At 41.0% G+C, this 26,986-nt stretch overlaps 1 protein-coding gene across 1 annotated transcript in view; it reads left to right on the top strand.

Moving 5' to 3' along the window:
• SH3PXD2B (SH3 and PX domains 2B) overlaps nt 1-26,986 on the top strand; it is a 124,746-nt gene that overhangs the window by 73,856 nt on the left and 23,904 nt on the right. The window contains exons 4-8 of the mRNA XM_027841761.1: nt 3,646-3,722; nt 9,015-9,106; nt 12,849-12,874; nt 19,861-19,995; nt 23,112-23,216. Coding sequence (XP_027697562.1) covers nt 3,646-3,722; nt 9,015-9,106; nt 12,849-12,874; nt 19,861-19,995; nt 23,112-23,216 — 435 coding nt within the window. The remainder of the gene's footprint in view (nt 1-3,645; nt 3,723-9,014; nt 9,107-12,848; nt 12,875-19,860; nt 19,996-23,111; nt 23,217-26,986) is intronic.

A 26,986-nucleotide genomic window follows, 5' to 3' on the forward strand; every position in this document is an offset into this window, starting at 1 on the left:
GGCTGATAAACATCCTGCAACATCCATCTGAAAGGAGCTGAAGAAAGCAAAAGGAAAGAAAAAGCAGACAACTTCCAGGGGCCAGACTACCCAATCCTATCCCTAGGAGTTCCAGTGTTGCTGATTCCAGCCCAACACCAGGTAAGCTGCCAGAACTCTACAGCCTCCAACTGCCAACATTGAAGGCCCCAGCACACAAAGCTAGTGACCAGGCCCTAGGCTCCCAACACAAGAAGCTTGGGTCAGTGCCCTCTGCTCCCCAGCAGGAGGGTTCAATCTCTTTAAAGACCAGGAAATAAGCAAACACCTTGAGCAAAAAGAAACGTACCATAGATTCATATTATGAGAACAGTGAAGATCAAGGCAGAAATTCTAAAGAAGACAACATTGTCAACAAACCCACATCTGGAACCTCAAAAGGGAATATGAACTGATCTGAAGCCCAAAAAGCCTTAGAAGAGCTCAAGAAGGATTTTGAAAGTCAAATGAGAGAGGCAGAAGGAAAAATGGGAAAAGAAGTGAGAGGTATGCAAGAGAGAGTCAATAGCTTAGAAAAGAAGGACAAAAAAAGATGTAAATGAAACAAAGACACAACGAAACTAAAGAAATGGGACAGAAAGAACACCTCATTTTTCAGATGAAGAAACTGAGGCTTAGGGAAGGTTAGCAAGTAAGTAACCAAACCAGGATTCAAACCTCAATCTTCTGACCTGAAATCCAATATTCTTTCCACCCTATTCTGCCTAAGACTTATACAAGGGGACCCCAGCCTCTCTGTTAGATCAGTTCTTGCCTTGGAACTATGAGCCAGCAGAATGTTACTTCTCTTTTCTTCTCCAACTTCTAGGGCAGACTTAGAGACGTCCCTTTCCCAATTTTTATTCAGATGTGATTTCATCAGTATGGGCATCTCCAGGTGTAGGAACTACCTCCCCCAATACCAGCTGCAACCTGTGTATGATTTAAGACGGATTAACAAACTACTGACTACCTGTTTGCAAGCTAAGAATGATTTTTACATTTTAAAATACAATAAAACTGTATTTAAAAATGTAAAAACCATTCTTATTTCATGGCCTACTATAAAAACAGGCTTCAAAAACAGGCCCCAAGATGGCCATGCTGACTGTAGGACCCCAATTTAAGAGATTAGCCCTAGGGAGCTGCCAGAGGCCCTAGAAGTTAAGTAATTTGCCCAGGCTCACACAGCTTGTGAATTCATTACTTAGGATTATGAATTTAGAGCTGGCAGAGGCCTGAGGAATCTTTTAGTTCACCAGTTCCCCCCCCCTTAAGTTACAGATGAGGAAACTAAAACCCAAGGTCAGGGTTGAACCCTGGTTTTCCTGACTCTAAGCCCAGCATTGTATCTGTTATGCAACATTTCTTCTATTTCCCTAACAACAACAGCAATAATGATCATAATAATAGCTAGCATTTATATATTGCTTTAAGGTTTGAAAGCACCTTTACCAATATTATTTCATTTTCTGCACACACAACAACCCTGAGGGGTATACTAGAATATATACTGGAATTATGCTTAGCTTCAATTGACCTGAAAAAGAATCACTGGATTCTAGGCATGCACCACATATTCTTAGAATTTAGTACAACGGATAACTGTAACTTTACTGGATAAAACAAACAGCCACAATGGTCTTTGGAAAATCTCTCCCAGATAGAGTTAAGAGCACCTTCTTTGACCTCCTGAAGCTTTATTGATCATGGCTCCCCACCCCCACCCAAGAATTAATGTGAACACTGTTCCCCAAAACTGGACTTCTTTGTAACAAGCTGCAGTGACCACTTGTTGCGTTCATGGAATCCCTTCGGTCTTCCAAACCCCCATACGTAGTGTGACCCTCTGGAATGTCTCCTCTCAGCCTCACCAGTGGCATTTCCTGCAGCCCAAGAGAAGGGGAGGGGAGCTCTCTAGAAATGTTCTGTTTCCCAGGGATGCAGTGGTCTGACTTCACCCTCCAAGCTCTAAGACTCTAGCATCAGCAAAACAAGAGCAAGTCTGATAGTAGCACCAAAAAGGAGCGGGTAGGGGGTTGGGAAGCACCCCTGTGCAATTTTCCATCCTGACCAGAGCTGGAAAAGCTAACTTGGCTGAGGGCATGGCTTGAATTATAAGAATTACAGTTTGGCCTTCTTCCACCACAGAAAACAAAACCCACTAGTTCCCACCAGAATGCTTCTCTTTTTGCAAAGCAACAATTCTGCTCCAAAGACCCTAACTGATCCAGCGAAAGGCTGGAAAGCCATACTATTGTGCTCTGCTTGCCTGGGGCTCAAATGAGAAGGCTCTAAAACTAAGGGGCATCCAGTCAGTTCTTCACAAATGAGTTGCTGGGCAAATGAATCTGTGACTGAAGCATTGTAGCAAATAAAATGAAGGCCTGAACATCTGAGTAAGGCACCTCTGGTGATAAATTTTTTAAATCAGTGAAGCATGTAATGGATTGGACTTGATCTGAGGGGTTTAGGGGAAAGGAGTTTTTAAGCCACATTAGAAGGCAGATGACATTAGCTACAGTGTGGCAGCATGGAAAGATCATTGGTCTTGAAGTCAAAATTGTTGTTCAGTCATGTCTAACTCTTGGTGATCCAGTGGACCATACTGTCTATGGACTTTTCTTGGCAAAGATACCGGCGTGGTTTGCTATTTCCTCCTCCAGTGGATTACTTGCCCAGGGTCACACATAGGAAGTGTCTGAGGCCATATTTGTACTCTTTAGAGCTACATTCCTAATTTTTTAGTGTAAATTAATGAAAAGGTAGGATTCAATTTACAGAATTTCACATCATAAGCACTTTTTTCCAGGAATGCATCTGTTCTGTATTTTAAAAGATGGATAATTATGCAACTGTTTAATTTACTAAGGTAATTGAGGGAGATGCCTAAGCCACTCTATGGTAAAACTTCATTTAAAAAAATGTTTCTACTAACCTTATTTAATTTTTTTTTGTACTCAGTGTGTGTGGGGGTGGGCAAGAGGTTATTGAACAAAAGTCACAGGTAAGAGGGCTTGTGTTTTCCTGAAATTTTGATTAATATTTCTATACTTCTTTTCAATCTGTCCCTTTGCCTCTCTCTCTCTTTTTTTTAAGGCAGTTGGGGTTAAGTGACTTGCCCAGGGTCACACAGCTAGTAAGTGTCAAGTGTTTGGTCTGAGGCCAAATTTGAACTGACCTGACTTCAGGGCTGGTGCTCTATTCACTGTGCCACTTAGCTGCCCCTGCCCCTTGCCTTTCTTATAAGGCATGTATGGTTGGTTGTGCACCTCTGCTTTTCTTCCATACTCTTTGGAGAAGGAATTTCAGTGTTGTATGATCTTTGCAAATAAGAAGGATATTTGACCCAGTGTAAGGTTAGTAGAATGAAGACTTGGTGACATGAGCTGTGTAAAGGTAAAGAAGAATGTCTTCTGCAGGCTTTTTTTCAGACCTTTCCCAGTATCTTCTTCCACATCAAACTAATTGCATCCCATTGCTCTAAGGCATGCTCCCTCCCCCCACCATTGCCAGAGCACAGAATTATTGGGAGAGTACACAGAGACGATCTACACAGCATAAAACACAGATTTCCATTTTAAATATTAACTAATGACAACAGTGTCCTGGTTTCCTCCACTCTAGGCAAAATTCTCTTCAGACGAAGCCACATCAGGGATGTAGCTGTCAAACGCCTGATCCCCATTGATGAATACTGTAAGGTATGTTGAAAGCTATCTCACAATTGGCAGTCCAATCTTCCATGTCTTTAAAACTGTCATTCTCCCTTGTACTATCTACTGCTCCATTAGATAGTAAGCTCTTTGAGGGCAGGAACTGTCTTTTGTCTCTTTCTGTGTCCCCAGTGCTTAGCACAGTACGAGGCACATAGACAGCCTTTAATAAATGTTTAATGATTGGTTGATTGCTCTCAGTGGAATTGACTTTATGCAGCACACTGTATACATATATATTATTGTCCCTCAACAGGAACAAGGTATTATCTTTTTGTTTTGCACGTACAAATGCACATACCTGTCTCTTTCTCTCATATTTGGAAATGACTTTTCAGACATCAAAACAGAAGCCACTCTAGTAAAGCACAGGATATTTTAGGTATCATTTCTCCTGTCAGGGACAGGAATTCAAAGAGGGTCCCAGTTAAAAATAACTCAGTAGAGGTTTTAGTGGACTGCAAGCTCAGTCTGAGCCAACAGTGTTTATTTCTGTGACTATAAGACAAAATCTGTGTTTGAGTGTCAGGACCAATGATACTCTGACCTGGATAGTCTTCATAAAGAGAATTCTGTCCAGTTTGGGGCTCTACATTTTAGAAAGCACATTGATAAGCTATAACATTTTCAGAGGAGAGTGACCAAGATGGTGAGGGAACCAGAGACCTGCCAGTGGAAAGGGCATGATAAGTGTCATTTGAGAATTTGAAAGTAAAAAAAAATAATAATAATTTGAAAGACTATCATGCAAAAGAGGAATTGAATTTGTTTTGTTTTGTCCAAGAGAACAGAGCTAGAAGCAGGATTGGTGGAAAATGCAGAGGACGAGATTTCTTTCTTATATACATGTATATACATAAACACATACCTATTTCTTATATATACTTATATATGCTATATTCTATATTACTTATCCTGTATACATATGTTATGCATTTTATTGTACATAATATAAATATATAGCATTATATATTCTGGTATATATTATATACATAAAATATTTCTTATATATACTCTAAAGGTAAACTTCATAGCAGCTAGAGCTATTTAAAAACGAGGTAGGTTAGGAGGTAGTGAGTTCCCTATCACTGGAGATCTTCAAGCAAGGACAGGGATGATCAGTTGGCAGAAATGTTCTGTGGTTCTGTGACATTCCCCAGGAAATACTTAGTGACCCATTTCTTTGTTTTGCTTTGGCAGGGGGCAGAGAAAGACTAGGATTTTTTTTTTTTGGTCTTGTTTGTAGCATGCAGCATGGTGTTGAGGAATCAACTCTATTGGGTGTCATAGAATGACATGAACATGGGTAGAGGTAGGGTATTGCACAGGCAGCCATGGCAACTGGGCTGGGGTATCTCTGGGGCTGTAATTCTGGGGTGGGAAGCCTCAGTCCTATTGGGAAACGTCCTGAGTCAGTGGGATTTCTGAGCCAAAGGATCCCTTGCTAGAACATAAAACTTCTGCAGTTCCTTAAATCTTGATCCTTTAAAGGCACAGACCATTGTGTGGGAAAAACAAAACCTTGGAGGTTTACACTGTGGATAAAAAGCAGGTTTAATGAGTATTGAGATGTAAATGAAATGACAAGCTACTTAGTTGGAGGCAGGAAATAATCATCTCTTTGTAGGAAGGGAAATTGTTAGTGGCTCACAGATGAACAATAAAGGAGGAGATCGGTGGAGTATAAGAAAAGGAGGCATGAGACAAAAGTAAGAGGCAGCCTCATCTAGTGAAGAGAGTGCTGGACTTCATGCTAGAAAGACTTGGGTTTGAATTGTGCTGCAGACAGCTACCACTCTTGTGACCCTAATCTCTTAATTTCCTTATCTGTAAAATGGGCATAATAAAATGAAAAAAATCTGTAAAGTGCTTTGCAAACCTTAAAGCCCTATATAAATGCTATTTATCACTATTACTAACATGTTCAAAAGGTTATTTCTCAGAAAACTCAGGCAAATACAAACTCCCCCTTTATAGGGAGTCTCATAAAACTGCCATCTTTTCTTAGACGGCTCCAGGCATGGGACAAAGGAAATGTCAAAGCCTAGCAAAGTTGAGTGATGTGGAGGAAAGAGCATTGACCTTGAAACCAAGAGACACGGGTTTGGATCCCAGCTGTAACCTTTCCTAGTGTGTGACTCACAAACAAGTCACTTGGCCTCTTCCTTCCTCATCTGTAAAATGGGGGTGATGATTTATACTTCTAGGGTTGTGAATCAGATTAAAAAGATTTCTACTATACCAGGGTTGTAAAGAAAGTGCTTTTAAATCATAAACCTGTGGAAACGGGAAAAGTTTTTAATGTTGTCCCCTTCCCTTTATGTGCCATTAAGGGACAATGTCCCTTTATGTAATTCCGTGCCCTGCCAAGAGTATTATGCTCTTAGACCTCTTAGGGTCACTCTGCCAAGCTGAGGAATGTTGTTCCAACATGTTCCCCCCATGCCTTCCTAATGGGCTGTTTGCCAGCTTAACTTCTCTCTTCCTCCTCCTCCTACCTACTTATGAGCCAGTTTCCTCTACCTTTATAAGTCTAACTTCCCAAATCTGAACAGCAATCCACACATACCTCCCCACACGTAGCACTTATATAATCCTCCATTCCTATCACCATTACCAAATTCGATTTTGGGAGAAAAAGTCCTTAAGTGATAAGAAACTACTGCCTTCTGCTTCTGGCTGTTGTGTTTGATGGTGTAAGATATAATGAATCCATTTGGCTTAACAACTGGAACATAATGCCTGATGTTCTATGACCCACTTAGAAGCCTTTTCTCCCTCTGGTTAATGCATTGCATTCTGCACTAATGTGTAATAAAGTGGATGTTCAGCTTAGCCTGAATTTCCACATCCGTACTTCCTCCAAAGGAAGAGGCCAGTCTCTAGAATAAGCTAAAACTGTTGGGGAGTATCATATGGGCAGAGAGTTAAGCAGGACTTTCTCTGCACATATCATGCACTCCTTGCATCTTACCCAAATGGGTCAAGATTTCTCTGGAACTACTATGACAGACATTGTTCCTGCCTTGAGAGATGCAACCCCAAAACAGGACAACTCAGTGTTTTCTAGGAACTGAATGGTGCCTCTTCCCTTTTATATTTTGTTAATAATAAGCATTTGCTGAATTTCAAAGTGAAAATTTGTTGTTCCAATTCCCAGCATGGGTATAAGGAGATGAAATTAAACCTGTCTGTGCAGCCACTTGTGACCAGATTAGTTTTGTATTCACTGGAGAAGGAAAAGATTGGCACTAAAATTAGGTCTTGCGTTGTCTGGGGACATCACTTTTCCAGTTTTGTCCCTTGTTATTTGGATTGGCTGCGACTGCTATGGCCTCTGAGTAAAGAAGTTTCCTCTAAGTGCCAATTTGTGCTGGGTGCCCTGGGCTCATTTATAGATCGGTTCTTTTTTAATGTCTTTCTTCTCCTGCTTTTTTTCTCTTTGTCTTTTTATTGGGAACCTGAGCTCCCAGACAAAAATAAGCTAAATAAGATGAGTAGAGGCTGTCACAAGTCTGAGAGATGACAGTATTCAGGTGCCTGCTTTGTGCAGGGCTTACAGCTAGCAGTCATCACCACCGATTTCCTGATGCCCTTTGCCTCTCAAACTTGATGGAGTTGCCAGGCTATCATTAGCAAGCATTTTGTGCATCTTCTAGAGGTGCAGGCCTGGGTCAAATGCCATGGAAAGCACACAGTCTGGCTCAGGAGACAATGCTAACCATTCACATGTTCATAGATTTAGAACTAGAAGAGACCTTAGAAGCCCTTCAATTCAGATGGGGAAACTAAGATACAGAAAGGTTAAGTGATTTGCCCAAGGTCATACAGTTAATAAGTACCAACGCTTTAGTTTTCTTTTAACCCAATTCCCCTGACTCCAAATCCCAGCATGCATGAAACAATTAGAAGAATTATAAATGACTACAGTGTCCCAAAAGTTTTAGTGCAGAGTGTACTATCAAGGCTTAAATCTGTACCAAGACTTTTGGGATACCTTGTATATAATGTCTGGTTTAGTCTATAAATTCAGAGAAAGTGGAATAACTTAGTGTGCTATCCTCCTTAACTCAGGATGTGAGAATGAGTTCCAAACCAGTGAGTGGAGTTTAGGAAGGGAAAAAAAAAAAAGCATACTGAAATCCCTTTTGGATTCTTTGATTTACACATGGATTCCGTCTGGATTAGTGCTGAAGAAACTGACATAGTTAAAAAGGGGGGGGGGCAATAAAAATCAGTGAGCCATAAATACCAAGTGTTTTAAGTAAATGAGACTTTTTCAGGAAAATGTCATTACATTTGACAGTTTCTAAAGTTTGTGCCATAGAGTGCTAATGAATATATCTACCATTCCAGAATTCAGGGGGAATTCAGTGGTGTGAGTAGGGGGCCACATGATGGGGGGCAAGACCCCTGTACCAAACTGTACTGGCCCCTCCTCTGCCCCCCAGCTAACTTGTCAGTTCCTTGAGGGGTGAGAGTGAACAATGTTTCTCTTATTCTTCACAATGCTTACCATGGGATTAAATACTGTGGTATAGTCAATTACCTACTCAATCAATACTTGTTTGTTAGTTAATTGGCTGATCAGCACAGAAATAGCTAAGCACTCAGCCCTTGATCCATTCATTCTTATCCCTTGTGTTTGGTAAGGAATCCATCCCCATAAGCAGATGCTAGACTTTTCCTTTGGTCATATGTTGCCAGATGGGTAAAAACTGAAAATAAAAACAGCATCTGGTGGGTGAGAAATAATTTGATGTTTCCACAAAGGCAGCGTCTTTAACCAATGTATCTCATTGTTAGAGCCCAACATCTGCAGACAGTTTCTTTTGAGTTCTCTGTCTTAGGGAGAAGGGGACTTCCTTGATATCACTGGGGGTAATGATGCTATTTGGGGATTCCTCTCTCTAACCTCCAGCCAAACTTCACCTACTTTGGGAAAAGAGAAGCCAGTCGCACCAAAGAGCTCTTACCACCTTTGTTGAACTTTCAAGGCCCTGAACCATAGACCTCAAACACAAAATCTCCCAAGCTTTCTGTAAGTCCAGCAAGTTGAACCTTATCTCGGTCCTCAGAAGAAACAGCACGGGGAGGATACCTATCAGAGTATAAAGTACAGGTCCAGATAAAGGTCTGAAGAACTCAGTGGGAGGATGAGTGTGGGGAGACTGTGAGGAACTCTCAACCAGTTAGCACTATGAATTTCTTTTCCCTCCTTTCCCTATGGTCAGATTTCCTACAAGGACCATATTTCCACATTTCTCTGTGTTTCCTCAGGCCCTGATCCGATTGCCACCCTACATTTCTCAGTGTGATGAAGTGCTTCAGTTCTTTGAGACCAGACCTGAAGATCTGAATCCCCCCAAAGAGTAAGTTGGTTTGTTGATGGCCAGTTGGCTTCTCTTTCAGAAATTTCAAGTTTCTCCCTATACTCCGGCCACGAATGCCATGGTATCCCAAGATAGTGGGAAACTGATGCCACTCTAGGAAGTATACAAAATTTGAATTAAAATAACACACCAGAAGCTTATACCTCAAAGCTGCAGATAAAACAAATTAGTAAAAGAATGACATAAACTAAATACTTTTTTAAAAGCCTTTAATGAAAAAAAGAAAGAAAGAAAAGATGGGATCTGGTCCAATCTATGTTGATTGAAGAAATAAGATAGTTGGGAAAGCTGAGAGATGAAGTGATAACCTAGAATGGAGTAGGGAGTATCTAGGCATGGAAAAATAGGAGAGAAAAACAGGGAGAAATTTCTGTGTCAGGGCTAGGTTTAGATGATCCTTCTATGCATCAGCAGAAATGCCTAAAAGCTTAACTTAGCTTGAAGTCAATAAAAAGGTTGAGAAGGTGGAATGGGCTGTTGGCAGAACCTTCTGTGTTGAAAGACTTCTGGGCTGAAGTCGTCTCCGCTACTGAAAGTCTATTTCCTGCTCAGGGAGAAAGCAGTCTTCTGTCTGTTTGTTTGGAATGGGAAGTGAGTGGAGAGGACCAGCACCAGCATCTGAAAGCCATTTAAAAAGAAGAAGACTAAATGTCATACTTATGCCTATCTGTTCCAGGATTCTCAAAGTCTTAAGTCCTTAAGGTCACTTAAGAACCCTGAGATGAGCAAGGAAGAAATTCACACTTGCAAAGAGAGTATTTATTGTGGGCCCAATCTTTCATCATTAGCAGTTTTATTACAGTCTTCAAAATTACTCAGTTCCCACCTTTTACTGGGTTGTCATCCTTTCCCATTTTTCCTTCAAAATATAGTGATTTAAAACAACAAAGGGTAGATCATAGACTTGAGAGAGATAATCGCAAAAGTCTCAGAGTATTGTCAAAGTGCTCCATCTCCTTTCCGAGCCCATCCTCCTTTTCCTCCTAATGTCACTTCTACTCTTCATTTTTCTCATTTATAATAGAGATGATAAGGAGGATAAAGGAGGGATACACTAGGGAATCTAAGTGATATACAAAAACAAAAAAATCAAAAATTTTTATTTTAAAAAAATTAAATAAGTGTGGTGTAGTTGGATAGAGAGCTGGCCATGGATTCAGGAATACCCGAATTCAAGTCCTACCTCGGAAACATACTGGCTGTGTGACCCTGGGCAAGTCATTTAACTTTTCAGTGAATATTTCAGTGGCAGCTCTCTAAGACTATAGGTTGTAGAATAGTTACAGCTCTGCTTAGGAAAAAGGAGTTATCTACACCAATGTAATTGCAGGTCCAGGCCAAAAAATTTTTTTAAATAGGGATAATAGTACCCATGCTGTCTATCTCACATGATGATCATAAGGATCAAATAAGATATTTGATATGAAAGCATCATGAAAAGTGTCTGTTGCTATAGTAATTATTATTTCCTATTATCTGAGGAAGCTAGAACCCTCAGATAAGGGCACCATATCTGACCTCCCTTTCCAGCTTTCACTCTTTTCATAGGTTCCTCCTGGAAACCCCAAAACATGAACAAGATGACCCACTGGAAGCACCTCATTCAGAGAACTGTAGGATTTGTAGGTGTAAGAAACCATTTAGTTAATCAATAAACATTGTTAAGTACCTGTTGTGTTCCAGGCATTGTGCCTCACTTTACACCTGAATAAATAGAGGTTTAGAAAGGTAGAAGAGGCAGAACTGGGATTCAAACCCAGGTTTTCTTACCCCAAACTCATTGCTCTTTCCAGAATGTGGAAGGGAGGGATGATTAAAAAAAAAAGAAAAAAGATATTTTCTGAGTTTGTGGCACCTAGGATATTCATTTATAAGCTGTTTATCCCTCTGCCCCAGCCAAATGCCCTGGTGCCTGTCTAAGCTCAAATCCAAAACACTAATTATCCAGAGACTATGACACCCCAGGTGAAAGTGGTTTTAAGCTGGTCCCCAAGTTCCAGGGTGGACCTTGTAACACACGATGAATAGTGATTGAAAACGGCCTGACTCAGCCATCTGTGGTCCAGCGTTTTTGAGATTTGTGTAGAAGTCATCATTCATAAACAAGATAAACTCTTTCTCCAGGAAATTGAATGGAAGCCAACACTTGAAAGGAATCAGATCAAGAACACTTTTTTTTCATTCATTATTTCTTCCTTTATTCGGAAGTGCTGGCGGAGAAGAGACGAGGTCAGCACATTCCACGCTCAGCTGCACTTCTGTCTTTGCTTGGGATTTCTCCCCAAAGCTGATGGAGGACTTCTTGTGTCCATTCAGAAGAGTGGAAAACACTTGTGTTGGGAAGGGCTTTGGCCTCCCAGGGGAGGAGGGCACAGTAATTCAGCTATGTGAAAGTAAATACAGCCGTGGTAGACATGAAGGGAGAGAGAAAAGTGGGTGGGACTCATCTACAAAGGCTTCTGGGAAGAGCAATGGAGTTGGAGTCCAAGGACCTGAGTTCAAATCCCAGTTCTGCTACTTGCCAGCTGTATGACCTTAAGGAAAATTGCTTCAACACTCTAGGCCTCAGGTTCCTCATGTGTAATAATTAAAGCATTGGATGATTACCAGAGGTTATTTCCAAAACTTAAATCCCATGAGGGGCATTTGTAGTAGGGTTTTCGCAGGGGAAAGACAGGGGTAGATAGGTTGGGGAAAGTTTAGGGGAAAAAAAAGGTTTAAATTGAGACTGAAGCCAAAGCTGGTAATTGGAATTACTTGGCTAGAAAATAGATGGTGAGCCTGGATTTCCCATCCTGTTTGAAAAGTAGGGAGAATAAGGAAAACAGTGGCAGTGAACCTCTGCTGTGAGAAATAGTAAGGAAGGAGGGTAGTATATAGAGCTCAGAGAGTTGGTGGAGGACCTTAATGCTTATGCATTAAGCAGGAAGTAATTGGAGCTCCTTATAGTTTTCTGAGGAGAGGAATCATGTTCTCTGTGGTGCTTCTTCAAATGTGATATTGCATATGAGAAAGATTAGGAAAAACTTGGGAAATCGGACCACACATGCACTTTACATGTAGGAGAATAGATCATGAGCCTACTCAATGCCAGAGAACTACAACTAAGGAAACCTCTCCAAGCTTAGGAACCCTTTCCTTCAGTTGTTTTCACGTGTGTCTATACAATACAAGTCAATGGGTAGGAAGTATCCCATGAGCCCTATGCCCCCTATTGTGCATTGGCGTTTGTCCTCCTTTAAAGATAAGTGTATTGGTTACTTAGATCCTGGATTTAGTCTTTGAGTATGTTTTCCACTACTACAGCCACTTTCTCTGTATGCCTGAAACTTGGAGGGACATCCATTTTGGATTCGTTCTTGGATTTCTTACTGATGTGCTGGCTGAAGCTCCTGCATTGGCTGTCTGTTCCTTAGCCTGAGGCCCGCTCAAGGCTTTGTCCTGGTGGTTTCCTCTTTTCAGAGAACCAAAATACCTCCTTGTCCAGTGATTTCTTTAAGAAATTTGGCTTTACAAGGTGGAACTCCAAGATGTAGGGGTATAGTAACATCAAGGGAATTTTCTGAGATGTTTTCTATCCAATACAGATGTCTTGGAAACTTCTACTGTTATTTCTCTAGAATGCAGAAACTGTTACTAAATTAAATAATTCATCATTTATACACAATATATGCTGACTCATTTCTCTTTTCCCTCCCACCCTTGCTTCTCTCCTCTACAGGGAACATATTGGGAAGAAGAAATCTGGTAAGAATGAAATTCTTTTCCCTCTCTATGCCATTGAATTATCTCTCCAGATTCTTCCATCTGTTCCTGGCCTTGGAATCTGAGGACCTGAGTGTGAGTCTTAGTTCTAATCCTTGTTAACTGTGCAACTCTGGACAAGTCACTTAACCTCTCTGACCTTCAGTCTCCTCTTCTGTAAAGTGAAGATAATAATACTTGCACTACCTACCTCCTTCATCAAAGTCCTATACCAGTACCTCCTCATATCATGGACGTGAGTTATCCAGGGTCCTTGATGGCAATGAAAGCCAAATCTAAGTTTAGATAGGTCTTAAGAAGCTGGGGGGATTTGAGTTTTGGCATAGCAATGGACTGGATTCATCATTAGCCTAACTGCAAGGTGATGAATTTTCTTGTACATGGTCACCCTCAAAGATCATTTAGGAAGGCCTAAAGGGGTGTGACCTGTAGCAGTGAGAGGTGCACTTATACCAATGAAATCAAAGGTGCCCAAAATGCCTCAGATCTCACAAGTTTGCTGTGAAGACAGCCATTTGTCGTCTCTTTAAAGCCCTCTAGAAATATCATCGTCATCCTCATCAACAGTGTTGCATAGAGTCTCATCTAATCTGTTCCGGCCCATTCCAAAGGGGAATGGTCTGCTTTGGGAGATGTTAGGGTCCCTAGCCCCGAAGGTCTTCCAACAGGGGCAGCTCCTTTTCTCCTTGAAACCAGTCTTTTCTTTTATAGCTTTCTTCACTCTTCTCCAAATGAGGGAAACAACAGAGAAAGAAAAAGATGTGGAGGACATGGAGAAGAATGTTCTACTCTCAGTCTTGGGAGCCATAACAGTCTCAGGATCTGTAGTAATGATTTCCATTCTTTTAGCGGATAGAGTGCTGGAATTGGAATTGGAAAGAGTGGAATTCAAATCCTACCTCAGAGATTTACTAGTGGACAACCACTCAGCCTTCCCAGACCTCAGATTTCTCACCTGTAAAATGATGAGTTAGACTCACTGGTCTCTAAGGTCTCTTCTCTATCTGTGATCCATGACCTCCCAAGGGTGTCCCAACATTGTCTTGTACTGTTGGTTCTGTGTGTGTGTGTACATGTGTTTATGTGTGTGTCTGTATGTATGTGCGTACCTTGCAGAAAACACCTGATAGTTGTTCCCAACCTTGTCCCTCTAGGCCCTTTATGATCTCACAGTAGATTCTAAGGTTTAACAGTTTTGGAACAATCCAGGCAAAAATGATAGAATCTTTCCCCAGTCACCAGAGACCTCTTTTACCAGATTTCATCCAGTGATTTCTGAGTACAGTTGTATTTGTAGGAATTCTTAGAAGTATTACATAGATGGTGGTGGTGGTGGTGGTAGTCAGTATATTTTCACGTTCTACATTTTTGGAGCTAGCTTCTGGGTCAAGTAGGGAATGTCCTAAGGGTATAGTGTCAGATGCCACCACTCCTGGAAAGTAACCGGATTCAAATCCTGACTGGCCCACTTGCTGCCTGTGTGCCAAGTTATTTCACCTCTCTGGGCCTCAGTTTCCTCTTCTGTAAAGGGAAGGGAATGGACCAAATGATCCGCAGGATCACTTTCGGTTCCAAATCTGGTGGTTCCATACAGTGAACGAACCTAGTCTCCTCCATAGCTTGCAGTTGTACACATTCACCATGCAACAGTTGTTCTGAATTCAGCATCTCTGGTCTCTTGAGCCACTCCTGAGTGGAAAGACTGTGGTCAACAGTGCTTTTAAAAAAGATTTAAGGTTGTCCCTGGAAAGAAGACATTCTATAAACTAGATCTAGCCTTTTAAGGGTTGGAAGGAACTGCCCAAAGGCCCAAAGCCTGGAATTACCTCCTACCTCTTCTCACCAAACTCTGTTTACAGCTCTCATTTTCTGGTTTAATAGGTACTTGGGGGAGGCTTGGCATCCTGCTCAAGCTGCAAATAGCCACTAGACCCATGGATAATTATATGGCCCCCAGAAGGGAGCAGAAAATAGGAGGGCATTTTGCCCTTCTTGAGACGGTCAAAAGGTCTGTGTTTTCAACTATGGCTAGGATCTTATCCTTGGAAGGAACCAGTGGGTGGGATGAAAAGGAAGAAGAATCAACTTTGGTAAATAAAGCTGAAGTGTCTGCATGGAAGAGAAACATTTTTTCAGAGACATTGATGAAGGCCCTCACCTAGAAGGGAGAGAGGAGCCTCTAATTAGTGATAACTCTTGACTGCTTCACTCGCCTGCAATGCTGGGAAAGCTTATTTATACAGTCTTGACCATAACTTTCAAAATCAGAGCTGATTCTTGGCTCAGACATCTTTCTAATCCTACCTTTAAATTTGTCCATCCTTTAGGACCACCTGAGGGGACGTGTGCAGATGTTTCAGAGAAGTTTAAAGTTCATAGCATCTTATTGCTTTAAGGAACCAAAGATGATTGCATTGGGGAAAAAAAAATCCTATGTCTATGCTAGGTTGTTCCTTTCTGTCAATTTCCCCCTCCCAAGGCTTTGACTAGACCAGTCCTAAAGATTATTAAGCTATTGGAATTGCACTGATTCTACTAGAGAAAAGGATCCCACAGTCTCATAGTGGTCCAGATAATTTCATTTAGTAATTATTTTCCATATCTTCTTTGGATCACCCAAAACCAACATTCTCTGAGGTTTTTTATACCATTCAAACACCCTGAATATTATTCTTTACTCAAATATTGTTTGCTTTCCAGACTCGATATGCTCTAGTAAGTGTCTATGAAGTAAATTCTGCAAAGTGAATTATATTTTTGTCACTGACCTGTGTTATAAAATTTGTGATGCTTTAAAACAGAGATGTCAAACACATTATGTGGCCTACAGTAATTCTCAGTGAGGTAAAACCAGATTAAAATGTAATTGGGAAATATTTAACAAAATAAATAAAACCACAATAGAACATAGATATTATTAATATATGGTCTTCTAAGTCTATATGCAGCTTACATTGTTTCTATTTGAGTCTGACACCATTGCTTTAGAAAATCTTGTGTTTTCAGTGGTACTGGTACTGGTACTGGTACTGGTACTGGTACTGTACCTATACTGGTACTTCCAATACTAATTCAAATCACAGCATCATCACACCTGCTCCCTCTTCCCCAAATTATCACCTGGTGGCCAGCCTTCTGGTTGCAAGTCCCTCTCCTCACTTAGCTAGGGAGGTCATTGAAGGACAGGCATTGCCATACTCAAAGCCCTTCCAGCTTGGCAGGACCCTTCTAGAGCTTAGATCCAGCTGACCTAGCCTATGGGGGAGTCAGGGTCATTTCCATATCATAATGAACCTTTGAAGGTTGTTGGTGGAAGGGAGATGCATTACCATGTAAAAAAAAAAATCCCTAAGAAAATGGTGACCAAGGGCCCTTATGACCAGTTCCAGGAATGCTCAGCAGTATTATGCTTGCAGGGGAGGTGCTTTGCAACATTTTCTCAGCTCTAGAATCTCCTCAGTGCTGTTACATCTTGTCCTTTTCTGTTACATCTTGTCCTTTTCCTTTCCCTCCCCACCTTATACTCTCATCTCCACCTTCCAACTGTACCATAGGAATATACCCCCATGCCACATTTCCCCTGAATAATATATATGTATATACATATTTATGAATTTGTAGATTCTATTTTCATAGTTTCTTCTTTATACAAAAAACTTTTATCCAAAAGGATACAATGAAATATATTTGAGAGCTTGCTGGCAATCTTAGATAATACAAGTAGGTTTTGTTCTTGTTCAGTTGTATCTAACTCTTTGTGACCCCATTTGGGGTTTTCTTGGCAAAGATACTGCAGTAGTTTGCCTTTTCCTTCTCCAGCTCATTTAACAGGTGAGTAAACTGAGGCAAAGTAAAGTGAGTCCCCCAGAATCTCACAGCTATTAAGTGTCTAAGGTCGAGCTTGAATTCAGGTCTTCTTGACTCCAAGCCCAGCACTCTATCCACTGCCACCTAGCTACCCTCGTCTAGATCTAGGCACTCAGAGTCTAAGGTTTGGACAGGGACTCATGCTGAGTTTTGGAAGGAATGGAAACGTAAATTCTATGGATAAGGAGAAGGCATTGTCTTACAAAAGTCATCTCTAAACCTTAACCCACTCTCCTTTTTTCCTTCTTCCTTCTCCCTATTCTCAGTGTCCCTTCTTCAATTGCTGATGTGCTGTTAGCTCTTCAGTTAACTCTATGATTTATGCATTCTTTTGCTACAAGGTGTGTTAGGTCACATTTTCAGACTGTTTAAAAACATGCAAGAGTCAGCGTAGTGTAATGCAGTAGTGTCAAATTCAAATAGAAATGGGAATCCATTTCTATTTCTAAACTTTCCATAACGATCCCTGTGGGCTGCAGGTTGACTTAGAAAACCACCTGTTTACATTGTATGTGTTCTATTGTATTTTTATTTATTTTGGCAAATATTTCCCAATTACATGTTAATCTGGCTCCTGCTACACTGGGGAGAGTTGCCTGCCACTACATGTTTTTTTATCTCTGGTGTAGTGGACAGCTTGTTAGGGTTAGAGTCAGGAAGACCTAGATTCAAATCCTACCTCAGACACTTAGTTGGTGTGTGACTGGTCAAGTCATTTAACCTCTGTGAGTCCTAGGACTTATCTGAAAGGATTAGATTTCCTCTATCTAAACCCAGAGAGCAAGATTCAAGAGCAGTGGGTGAAAGTTGCAAAGAAACACTTTTAGACTTAATGTAAAAAACAAACTTCTTATCGATTAGCGCTGTACCAAAATGGAATGGATGGTGTTAGGGAATAGCGGGTATCCCTTGAGTAGAGCTCTTCAAACAGAGGCTGGAAAACCACTTGTCAGGTATGTTGTATTGGGAATTCTTTCCAGATGTGGACTGGATTAGTTGGCTAAGTCAAAGGCAGTTGGTTGTCTCTGCTGGTGGAAGGAGTTGTCACAGAGCTGATCAAATCACAGATTCTTCGAATGTTTGCATGGAAGCATTCACATGGAGTTGGAAACTCAAGTGTTACCTCACCACTATCCTTTGATCCAGATCTTGTTAGGTCCAATTCAGGGCAGTCATGCCAATACAAAATCTTTCTTTCTGATAAATGTGATGTTAGCCCAGGATGGAGAGTTTTAACTGTTTGTACAATGCTGTATTTTTTCTTGAATAGATTTTTGCTGCCTTTGTTTTCGCCAATTAGAAACCCCTCCCTCCAAAGAAACTTGACTGTAGGGATCCCTGGGAACTTTTTTTCCCAAAATGGGTAATAGCCTGCTGGTAACATTAACCTGGAAGGACTGTTTTCTTCAGTTTGTGACCTGTGTTTCAGAAAAAGTTTTTAGGGACCTTGGTAATCCTTCTGACCCTTTCTGAGTTCCTAAATGTGACAGTTCTCAAGGAAATTTCTAGCACAAAGAATAAGGTTACTGCTAGTGAGACAAAGAAAAAAAAAATCAGTGATTGTCTTAAGAGCAGTTATGATCAATTTTAAACTTCCATAGACCAAGCATAGTCTGCATGTTCAACTGAGCTATATTCAAGAATTATATAAAGATACTGGTGGCCCTGCTCTCATGTGCATTCACCTGTTGCCTTGGAGGGAAATCCTAGTGGGGACCTATATGCTACAAATAGCTCCTCAACCATGATTTCTAATATGTTCACATTAGATACATGGGTACCAGAAGACTAAAAAAATCATAACCCATAGCTAAAAAAAATACAAACTTGCTACATTTGTGTGTATATTTTGGGTTCATGCAAGAACAGATGTCACTGGTTCAAATCTGATTACTTTGCTAGATTGTTTGTATCTCCTTTTGGTCTTTCATGAGGATGCCCATGTGCACAGAAGTGCAGAGACAGCGGGATTCCTGGGGTTTTGAGTCCCATGTGTGGGCTAACAACCTTTGGAAGAAGCACATACTCAGAGGTCTGGCTCCACCTGTTGGGATTATTATAGGAAGTGATATCCTGGCCTGTGGTAGCCTAAGGCTGACAGCTGGATTCTTGGCACAAACTAACTTTAGGATAAAATAAATTAGGCTTATTTATAATTTAGGTTTATTTTAACCCTAACCCTCCCTCCCTTCTACCCTTCCCCCTGCCAATTTCCTACATTGGCCCTAAGTTACTTTAAAGCCCGTCCTGGACATTTCTATCCCCATTGCTACCCTGCTCTGGGTGGGTAGTAGTGGCTTGGGCCCTCTCGGGTGAGCTGAGTTCTAGCCCTTTGTAGGAGAGGCTCTGAGGAATTCAGTGCTTGTGGGCTCCAAAGAAAACCAAATTCAACATGCTTACGGCTTCATTTTTGGCCCCAAAGTAGTAATATGATTCTCATTGATACAGTGTATTAAGATTTATGAAGCATTTTGTTCACAGCAACCTTATGGAGGAGGTGTTTCAAATATTATCCCCATTCTATAGGTGAGCAAACTGAGACTAAGAGGTTAAGTGACATGCCTGGTACCACACGGCTAATAAGTACTGGAGATAGAATCAAAATCCAGGTCTCTTGATCTAAGCCCAGCATTCCTTTCGCTACACTACACTGCCTGTCTGGGAAAGGTAAACAGAAGGGATCACAAGGAAAAGGTGAGAGAGAAAGAGAGAATGTCAGCTTCTAGTCTTTCTTTCCTTGCCTATCTCCTTTCTTTTATTCCTTCTTTTTCCTCATTTCTTCTCCTTTACTTCTCTTTACTCTCTTTCATTCCTCCCTTCCACTATTTTTCATTTCTTTTTTTCCTCCATCTTTTCTTCAGGTACATTAACTCCCATGGGGTAAGTGGGAGACACACACACACACACACACACACACACACACACACACACACACACACACACACGGTCCTATGCCGTGACCTTCAATACTGACTCCACTTGGCTGTCCTTTTCTCCATTCAGAATGTCATGTCACCCCAGCCTTCTCTCTAGGGCCACAGTACCCTTCCTCAGTGACTAGATTAGCCAGATGTGGAGATTTCTTCTTTTCCCAATTTCAGGGGGAGACTCAGCCTCGGTAGATCCAATGGTCTTGGAGCAATATGTGGTGGTGGCAGATTACCAGAAGCAGGAAAGTTCAGAGATCAGCTTGTGTGTGGGCCAGGTAGTGGACATCATCGAGAAGAATGAATCAGGTAAGACGGCTATTCCTTACCAATACTATCTCAGGCAGACACTTTGGGATGGCAGCAGGAATTGAGACCCAGGATCCCAGACCATGAGCACCACTAGTGACCTGTAATAAAGGTCATTTTGTCATAGTCACATGAACGTGGTGAAATGAAACCATCTGGCCATTTCAAAGAAAATCTACTTTTGTTAATTGGCTTAGATCATCCTGAACATTTGTCATCACAGAATAGTCATGGGTTTCAGATTTTCATGGAGTTGATGGTTTCAGCCCAGTTCTTAGCTGACCCATATTCACAGTGCAGAAACCATGTCAGCTAGAGTTAACTGTTCTTTTTAGCCTTAGCATCAGAATGACTGATGATCAGTACTCATCAAACGTCATATCAGACGTTAGGACAGGACAAAGTAAAGGAGAAGAAACTAGAGGAGGAGAAACAAATCTTTTAATGGAAGAGTAAACTATACAAAAGATTCAATATGTTTATTATGGCTAAAGTCTGTGGCTGGCCAATCTAGAAAATAACCCAAATGACTGGCTAAGAGCCATAACAATACATTGCTTTGAATCAAAATGTTCTCTAATGATAATTATAATAGTTAACATTTGTGTAATGCTTACCATGTGCCAGGCACTGTGCTAAGCTCTTTACACTTATTAGCTCATTAGGGCCTCACAACAATGCAGGGAGCTAGATGCTGTTATTATTCCCACTTTACAGATGAGGAAACTGAGGCAAACAGAAGTTTAGTGACTTGCCCAAGGTCACACAGCTAATAAGTGTCTGAGACCAGATTTAGACTCAGGTTCATGGGAAGAAAAATCTATTTCTGACATTTTCTGGATAATGTAAACATTGGCTAGGTTACTAATTAGCACCATCAGTCAAGTAAATTAGAATTGCATACATCCTGAATCTGTGATGAGTATTTAGCTCCTAAATATGACTGTCATCAATATGAAGTACAATTTCTGCAAATTAAACTACAATTTCTCTAGCTTACCTGTATAGACCAGCCTAGATGCATCCTCATAATTGTCCAAAAATAATCATGTCTTTAACTTCAGCAGTAAAAATTGTTCTGATCCCCAGGTGTAGACTCCTCCCAAAAGAGGATTGCTTGGGTCTTATTTCCATGGCTGAAACTGATGAACAGAAAGTCTGAGTAGCTCAGTAAATCTGATACAGAACCAGAATTTGATCCATATCCCAGCTTCATTTTGACTTTGTACATACCTCATACATTCCTGCCTCCTTCATCAGCATCAAACAGTCTTTACCAATGGCAGTTTCCAACATAGTCTTCATCAAACTTGAGCATGGTTTGAATACCGAAGGCAGTGGGTTGTATTTGGCCCAAAGCGTTTCTATGCACAGGAAGGATGAGCAGGAAAGGCATGGTTAAAACAAGTCCACAAACATATCAAATGACAAATCACTGCTTCTGCCTGCGAGGAGTTTCTCGTGTACATGGAAACACAAAATTTACACACACGTACACACACAATAATACAACTGTATAACAACCAAGTTCTAGATAATGTAATAGGCGTTAAGTGCTGTAAGAATTCAAAGAAAGGAGAGAGATCCTAATTGTTTCTCAATCTGCTACCAGACATCTTTTTTATGCATAGATTTGGACATGTCACTTCTCTGGTCAAAATTTGTTATTGGGTTTTTGTCTACAAAGTGAAGTCAGAGGCAATATGGTGGAGTGGCTAGAGAGCTGGCCTTAGAGCCAGGAAGACCTGAGTTCCAGTCTCACCTCTGATACAGATCCTGGGCAAGTCCCTGGACTTCTTACTGCCCTAGGCAACTCTCTGAGGCTGCAAGTTGCAAGGAACGTGCTGTTCTACATTGGAAAGGACTTTTCTCATCTGATAATTTCCTATAGTTTTAGCCCTTATCCCGACCCCTACTCGTACAATAGAGAATATGCCTACTGGCTGTGTCACACTGGGCAAGTCCTCTCAGTCAACAAGTCAGCAAGCATTTATTAAGCACCTGTTATTTGCCAGAAGGCAGCTAGCTGATTCAGTGGATAGAGTACTGGGCCTGAAGTCAGGAAAACTTATCTTCATGTGTTCAAATCTGTCCTCAGACACTTATTAGCTATGTGATCTTGAACAAATCACTTAACCCTGTTTGCCTCAGTTTCATCAGCTGGAAAATGAGCTGAAGAAGGAAATGGCAAACCACTCCAGTGTCTTTGCCAAGAAAACCCCAAATGGGGTCACGAAGAGTCATACATAACTGAAAAACAATGAAACTGAACAACAAAAATTTTCCAGATGCTATGCTAAGTTCAGTGATCTAGGCAACTCAGTCTCTAAGTTGCAGAGAAGGCCTGCATTGATTGGTAGAGGCAATTTCCTTATCTCGAAGTTTCCTATACCAATAAAATCACATGTCTTGTCCTTATTCCTGACCCTGAGTAAAGTTCGAATAACCAGGAATTCAAGGCCCTCCACAATGCAGTACCACCCTGCCTTTTGAATCTAAACTGGACCACTCACTACCTCATACAAGCACTATACTTTGATACCTTTGCACCTGTAGTCATGGTGTTCCCTATATCTAAAATGCCTTCCTCCCACACAAATCTACTGAAGTCCTACCCATATTACAAAGTTTTACTCCAATGACACCCTCCTCAGATGTCTCCTTTGGTCTACCCCACCTCCCTTGACTTCTTTCTTGTATGCTTATTATATACTGTTTTGTACAATACTTACTTGATTCATACCCTCTCCCCAATTAGTCTGTAAATTCTATGAGGGCAGGAACAATGTCTTATCCAAATTTTACATGTCACCCAGGATCTGGCACAGAATTCTGTACACCATTGGCCCTCAGTTATGTTCTTGAATTAAATTAAACTGAATCACTGTGCACAGAGATTATCAGGGAGAAGTGATATGGGACCTGGACATTGAAGGATGTATAGGATATGGATTGGTGGAGAGAAACAGGACAAATAATCTAGGTGGGGAGCATAGTAGAAGCAAAGGCATCAAGGTGGGAATGAGCATGGTACATGGGAGAGATGGTGAGGAGATTGATACAGCTACAATGCACTATCCAACTACATTTATCCACTAGCCTTTTTTCCCTTCCAGGTTGGTGGTTTGTAAGCACTGCGGATGAGCAGGGCTGGGTCCCTGCAACTTGTCTGGAAGGTCAAGATGGTGGCCAGGATGAATTTTCTCTGCAACCTGAAGAAGGTAGGAAAAATTCAGCCTTGTGTTTCTATGTATATATGAATATTTCCAATGACTCTGGTCAAAAGGAATCCTTGTACTGAGTGAAAGGTCAGACTCAATGATTCCTATAATCCCTTTTAGCTCTGAGACACTAGAATACACATGATGTTATATACTCTATCTTTGTGTCTTCTTGTTTTCGACTGTCAGTGCCATAAAGGTTGAACTGTGTCTTATTTGAACTTTACATCTCCCTCAACATATAGCAAAGTTTCCTACACGCATCCCACACATGCATTGAATGAAGGCATGAGTGAGTGGTTAAATGTGATCCTATGAAGCTGCCACAAAGTGGTAGCTAAAGCCTTTTTGGTTGGTATGGTACTCTCTAAGCCCTCTCCCTTATCTTCATTCAGTCTTTGCTGGGAATTGAAAATCTACTGGGAGACAAATAGTAACTTGTAACTTAGTTGTAACTTAGGCCCAGTAACTTGGTAAAAGCAAACTAGGCATTTGAATTGGGAATGAAGAGAATCACTGCCTCTACCCCTAGAGGCCAGTTTGGAGAAAAACCCAGAAGGATCTGGCTTCAGACATCCTTAGTGTTCGATTGTTGACAGCATTTTGCTAGTCTTTGACTACTGTCAAAGTATGATGGAAGCCTATCCCTCTGTTTTCCATCCAGGAATGATTCTTTGTCAGTCCATTACAGGCATTACCAGGTCATTAGCAAAAAGTGCTTGCAAACCTTAAAGCACTATATAAATATCATCGATTGATCTTATTAGAGATTCTCCTAGTAAAGGCAGAAAGAAAGGGGCTGATCACTTGAAATTTACACTCAATGTGATCTATTAGAACTGACAACCCGGGAGGGAATCTTTAATAATGACCCAAATGCCTGGTTTGCTTTTACTAAGCCATCAAGTCAGAGATTACTTGTGATGCTTTTCTGACTTAAATGTTGATGAGTATGATCCACTTTTGTGCTAAACTTGACTACTGCCACCATTAAAATAATCTGGGTGAAATGATCAACAAAGCCTTCCACATTTGGGTTCTAGTCTTTCAGGATTTGCCTTGAGTTACCAAACCAGAAAACCATGTATGCTATTGCAACTGCCAGTCTCCAGCAAATGCACTGTTTTCCTTTAGAAATCATGAATGCTGAAGAGATATGAGAGGACACTCCTCCATCCCACCCCCTCATGGAGGTGAGAAGGCCACTGGTATTACCACACTGCACATGTTTTCTGACTTTTTACATTTTGACAGGTTGTACCAGTTTTTTCCCACTTTTTTCCTTTCTTTCTTTTTTGTCTTTGTTATATGGGATGGCTCTCTGAGTAGGGAAAGGAAGGAGAAAGAATAAAGGGTGAAAAGGTATGATGATGTAAAAAACAGAAGACATCAGTAAAAACTTATTTTTAAAAAAATCATGAATGAAAATGCTTCCAGAAGACTTAGGCCTTTACCTGGACTTGAAACTAGTTAAACATTCCTAACATGGGGCACCTAGGCTGATTATGGAGAAAGTGGGTCAGAAGCAACTCCTGTTGCTCCAGCCAGCCTGAGTACTTTTGTGAATATTCATGGTCTAATGGTACAGTTTCTAACAAGCCACCTAAGCTTATAGTTTTAAATATAAAGAGCTCAGTTATTTTAAGTTTTTGTAAGTCATAAGCAGCTTTAAACGTATTTGTAATGTGTGAGGTTTTTTAAAATATACCCCCTTATCCAAAGTATCAAAGAGGCCATGTGGTATAGTGGATAGAGAGCTAGCTCTAGAGTCAGAAAGAGTTGTATTCAAGCCTGGCCTCTGACTTGCATTAGCTGTGTGATTATAGGCAATTCTAAAACTGAGTTGCAGAGGGACAGAAAGAAAAAAAATTTGGAATTCAAAATCTTATAAAAGTGAATTTTGAAAACTAAAATAAATAAATTGATGAATTAAAAAAAATAAAACTGAGCTACAGAACAGTTGCCAATCTACATGGGAATAGGGAATTTCCTAATCAGGACCTCCCTACACAGATCAAGCCACCCCCCCCCAAAAAAAAATCCAAGCCATTAATCTTTTTGACACACTTCAGTAAATTTCCCCAATCTTCCCTCTAAATTATTCAGAAAACAAGCTTTATTACTGTCTTGTTTTTTGCACTATTTATTTTATAACCATTTTTCTAGATACTGTCCCTATTCCACTGAATCCTCCTTTGTTATAAAGTGGAATAGTTAAGCAGAACCCAGTTAACAAAACAACTACTCATGACAGTGCATGCAACATTCTACATCCATGGCCCCTCCCCCCCAGCTCTTTACCAAGAAAGGAAAGTATTTCTTCATCTGTTCTCTGAAACAAAGATTGGGCAGTGCAATTTCGTCCCCTTTCTAAAAGCTTGTCATTAATGGATTTTCCCCTAAATAATCCAACCCCTAGAGTAGAGATTCTTCATCTTTTTTGTGTCATGAACCCCTTTGGCAATCCAGTGAAGATTATGGACCCCCTCTCACAATAGTGTTTTAAATGTATAAAAGTAAAATACTAGGATTGCAAATTAAACCAATTATAGTGAAATAGTTATCAAAATATTTTAAAAAGCAAGTTCATGGACTCCAGCTTAAGAACCCCTACTTTCAAGTCTCTTAGTAATCAGATGTTAGACACAAAATTAGGTCAGTTTAGCTACCACTCCCTTGGCTAGAGCTTGGGGTCCTTATTTGAGGACTTTCTGCTTCTGAAAGATCAGATGTGACATCAGATGAGAAGTAACATGTATGTAAATAAGAAACAATGGTAGGTTGTAGGTGCTATCTCTGCCTTGTTAGTGCTGCCTTCTCATCTCCTGTTTTATCCATTTCCTGGTTTCTACTATTCAACATGCTTCATTCCCAGTCTCTTGGAGATACTGGTCTTTGCCCCGGCACGTGGGTCGCCGTCGGACACTTGGGGACTTGTACACCATTGGATGGGGTCAAGGTGGATTCTCTGGAGGCTTGATGTATTGTTTTGTGTTTGGAGCCTGGTCCGCTGTTTCTGCCTCATGCATGAAGTCCTCTCCCTTGTGACTGTGTGTGTGTCTGTGTATTGCATGTTGATAAACAGTGACCTTGCTTGTGTCACTTGTACTAGATATATCTGTGTAGGGGCCTGGAAAGAGGACTCATCATCAGATTCTCTCACAGCTACTGTGCTGCAGAGGATGCTCCTTTTCTGAGTTTCCTCTTCTGGTGTGATAGTTAGCTCCCCCAAGAATAAACCAATGCCTTTGGAAGCTCAAGCTTTTCTCTTTGCTGAGTCATCAGTTGTCAAGCCTGCTTCCCTTAGCTTTGATTTGTGTCACTGATTGGGGTTAGAGACACACTCCTCATCCACCCCCACCCCACATGTGGAGCTGTCCCCAGGATGATGCCCTTTAGGAATCAGAAAAGGAAAAGGACTACCCTTACTTGGCAACAAGGCATCCCATCTGAGCTACAGCCATTCTTCACAATCCCCTTACTTGATGGAATCTCTCATGCACACACAGGCCTTGGCATCTTTCCATCCATGGTCTGCAATTTTCATGAATCAGTGGAACAGTCAACTCAGCCACCCCACAGGATACACCATTATCTGAGTCAACTTATTTCCCTACTTGGGTGGATCAGGGAGATTAAATAAATGAACATAGTGTAAGTCAGCTCTCAGTGCCATACAGGCAGGCCCCAAAAAGAAACCTGTTAGGAGTTATGGGAGGGAGGGGGAGAGGGAGAGAGAGAGGAGGGAGGGAAGGAGAGAGAGAGGGAGA

The sequence above is a fragment of the Vombatus ursinus genome, unplaced genomic scaffold (genome assembly GCF_900497805.2).
Source record: "Vombatus ursinus unplaced genomic scaffold, bare-nosed wombat genome assembly UNPS02014863.1, whole genome shotgun sequence".
NCBI lineage: Eukaryota > Metazoa > Chordata > Mammalia > Diprotodontia > Vombatidae > Vombatus > Vombatus ursinus.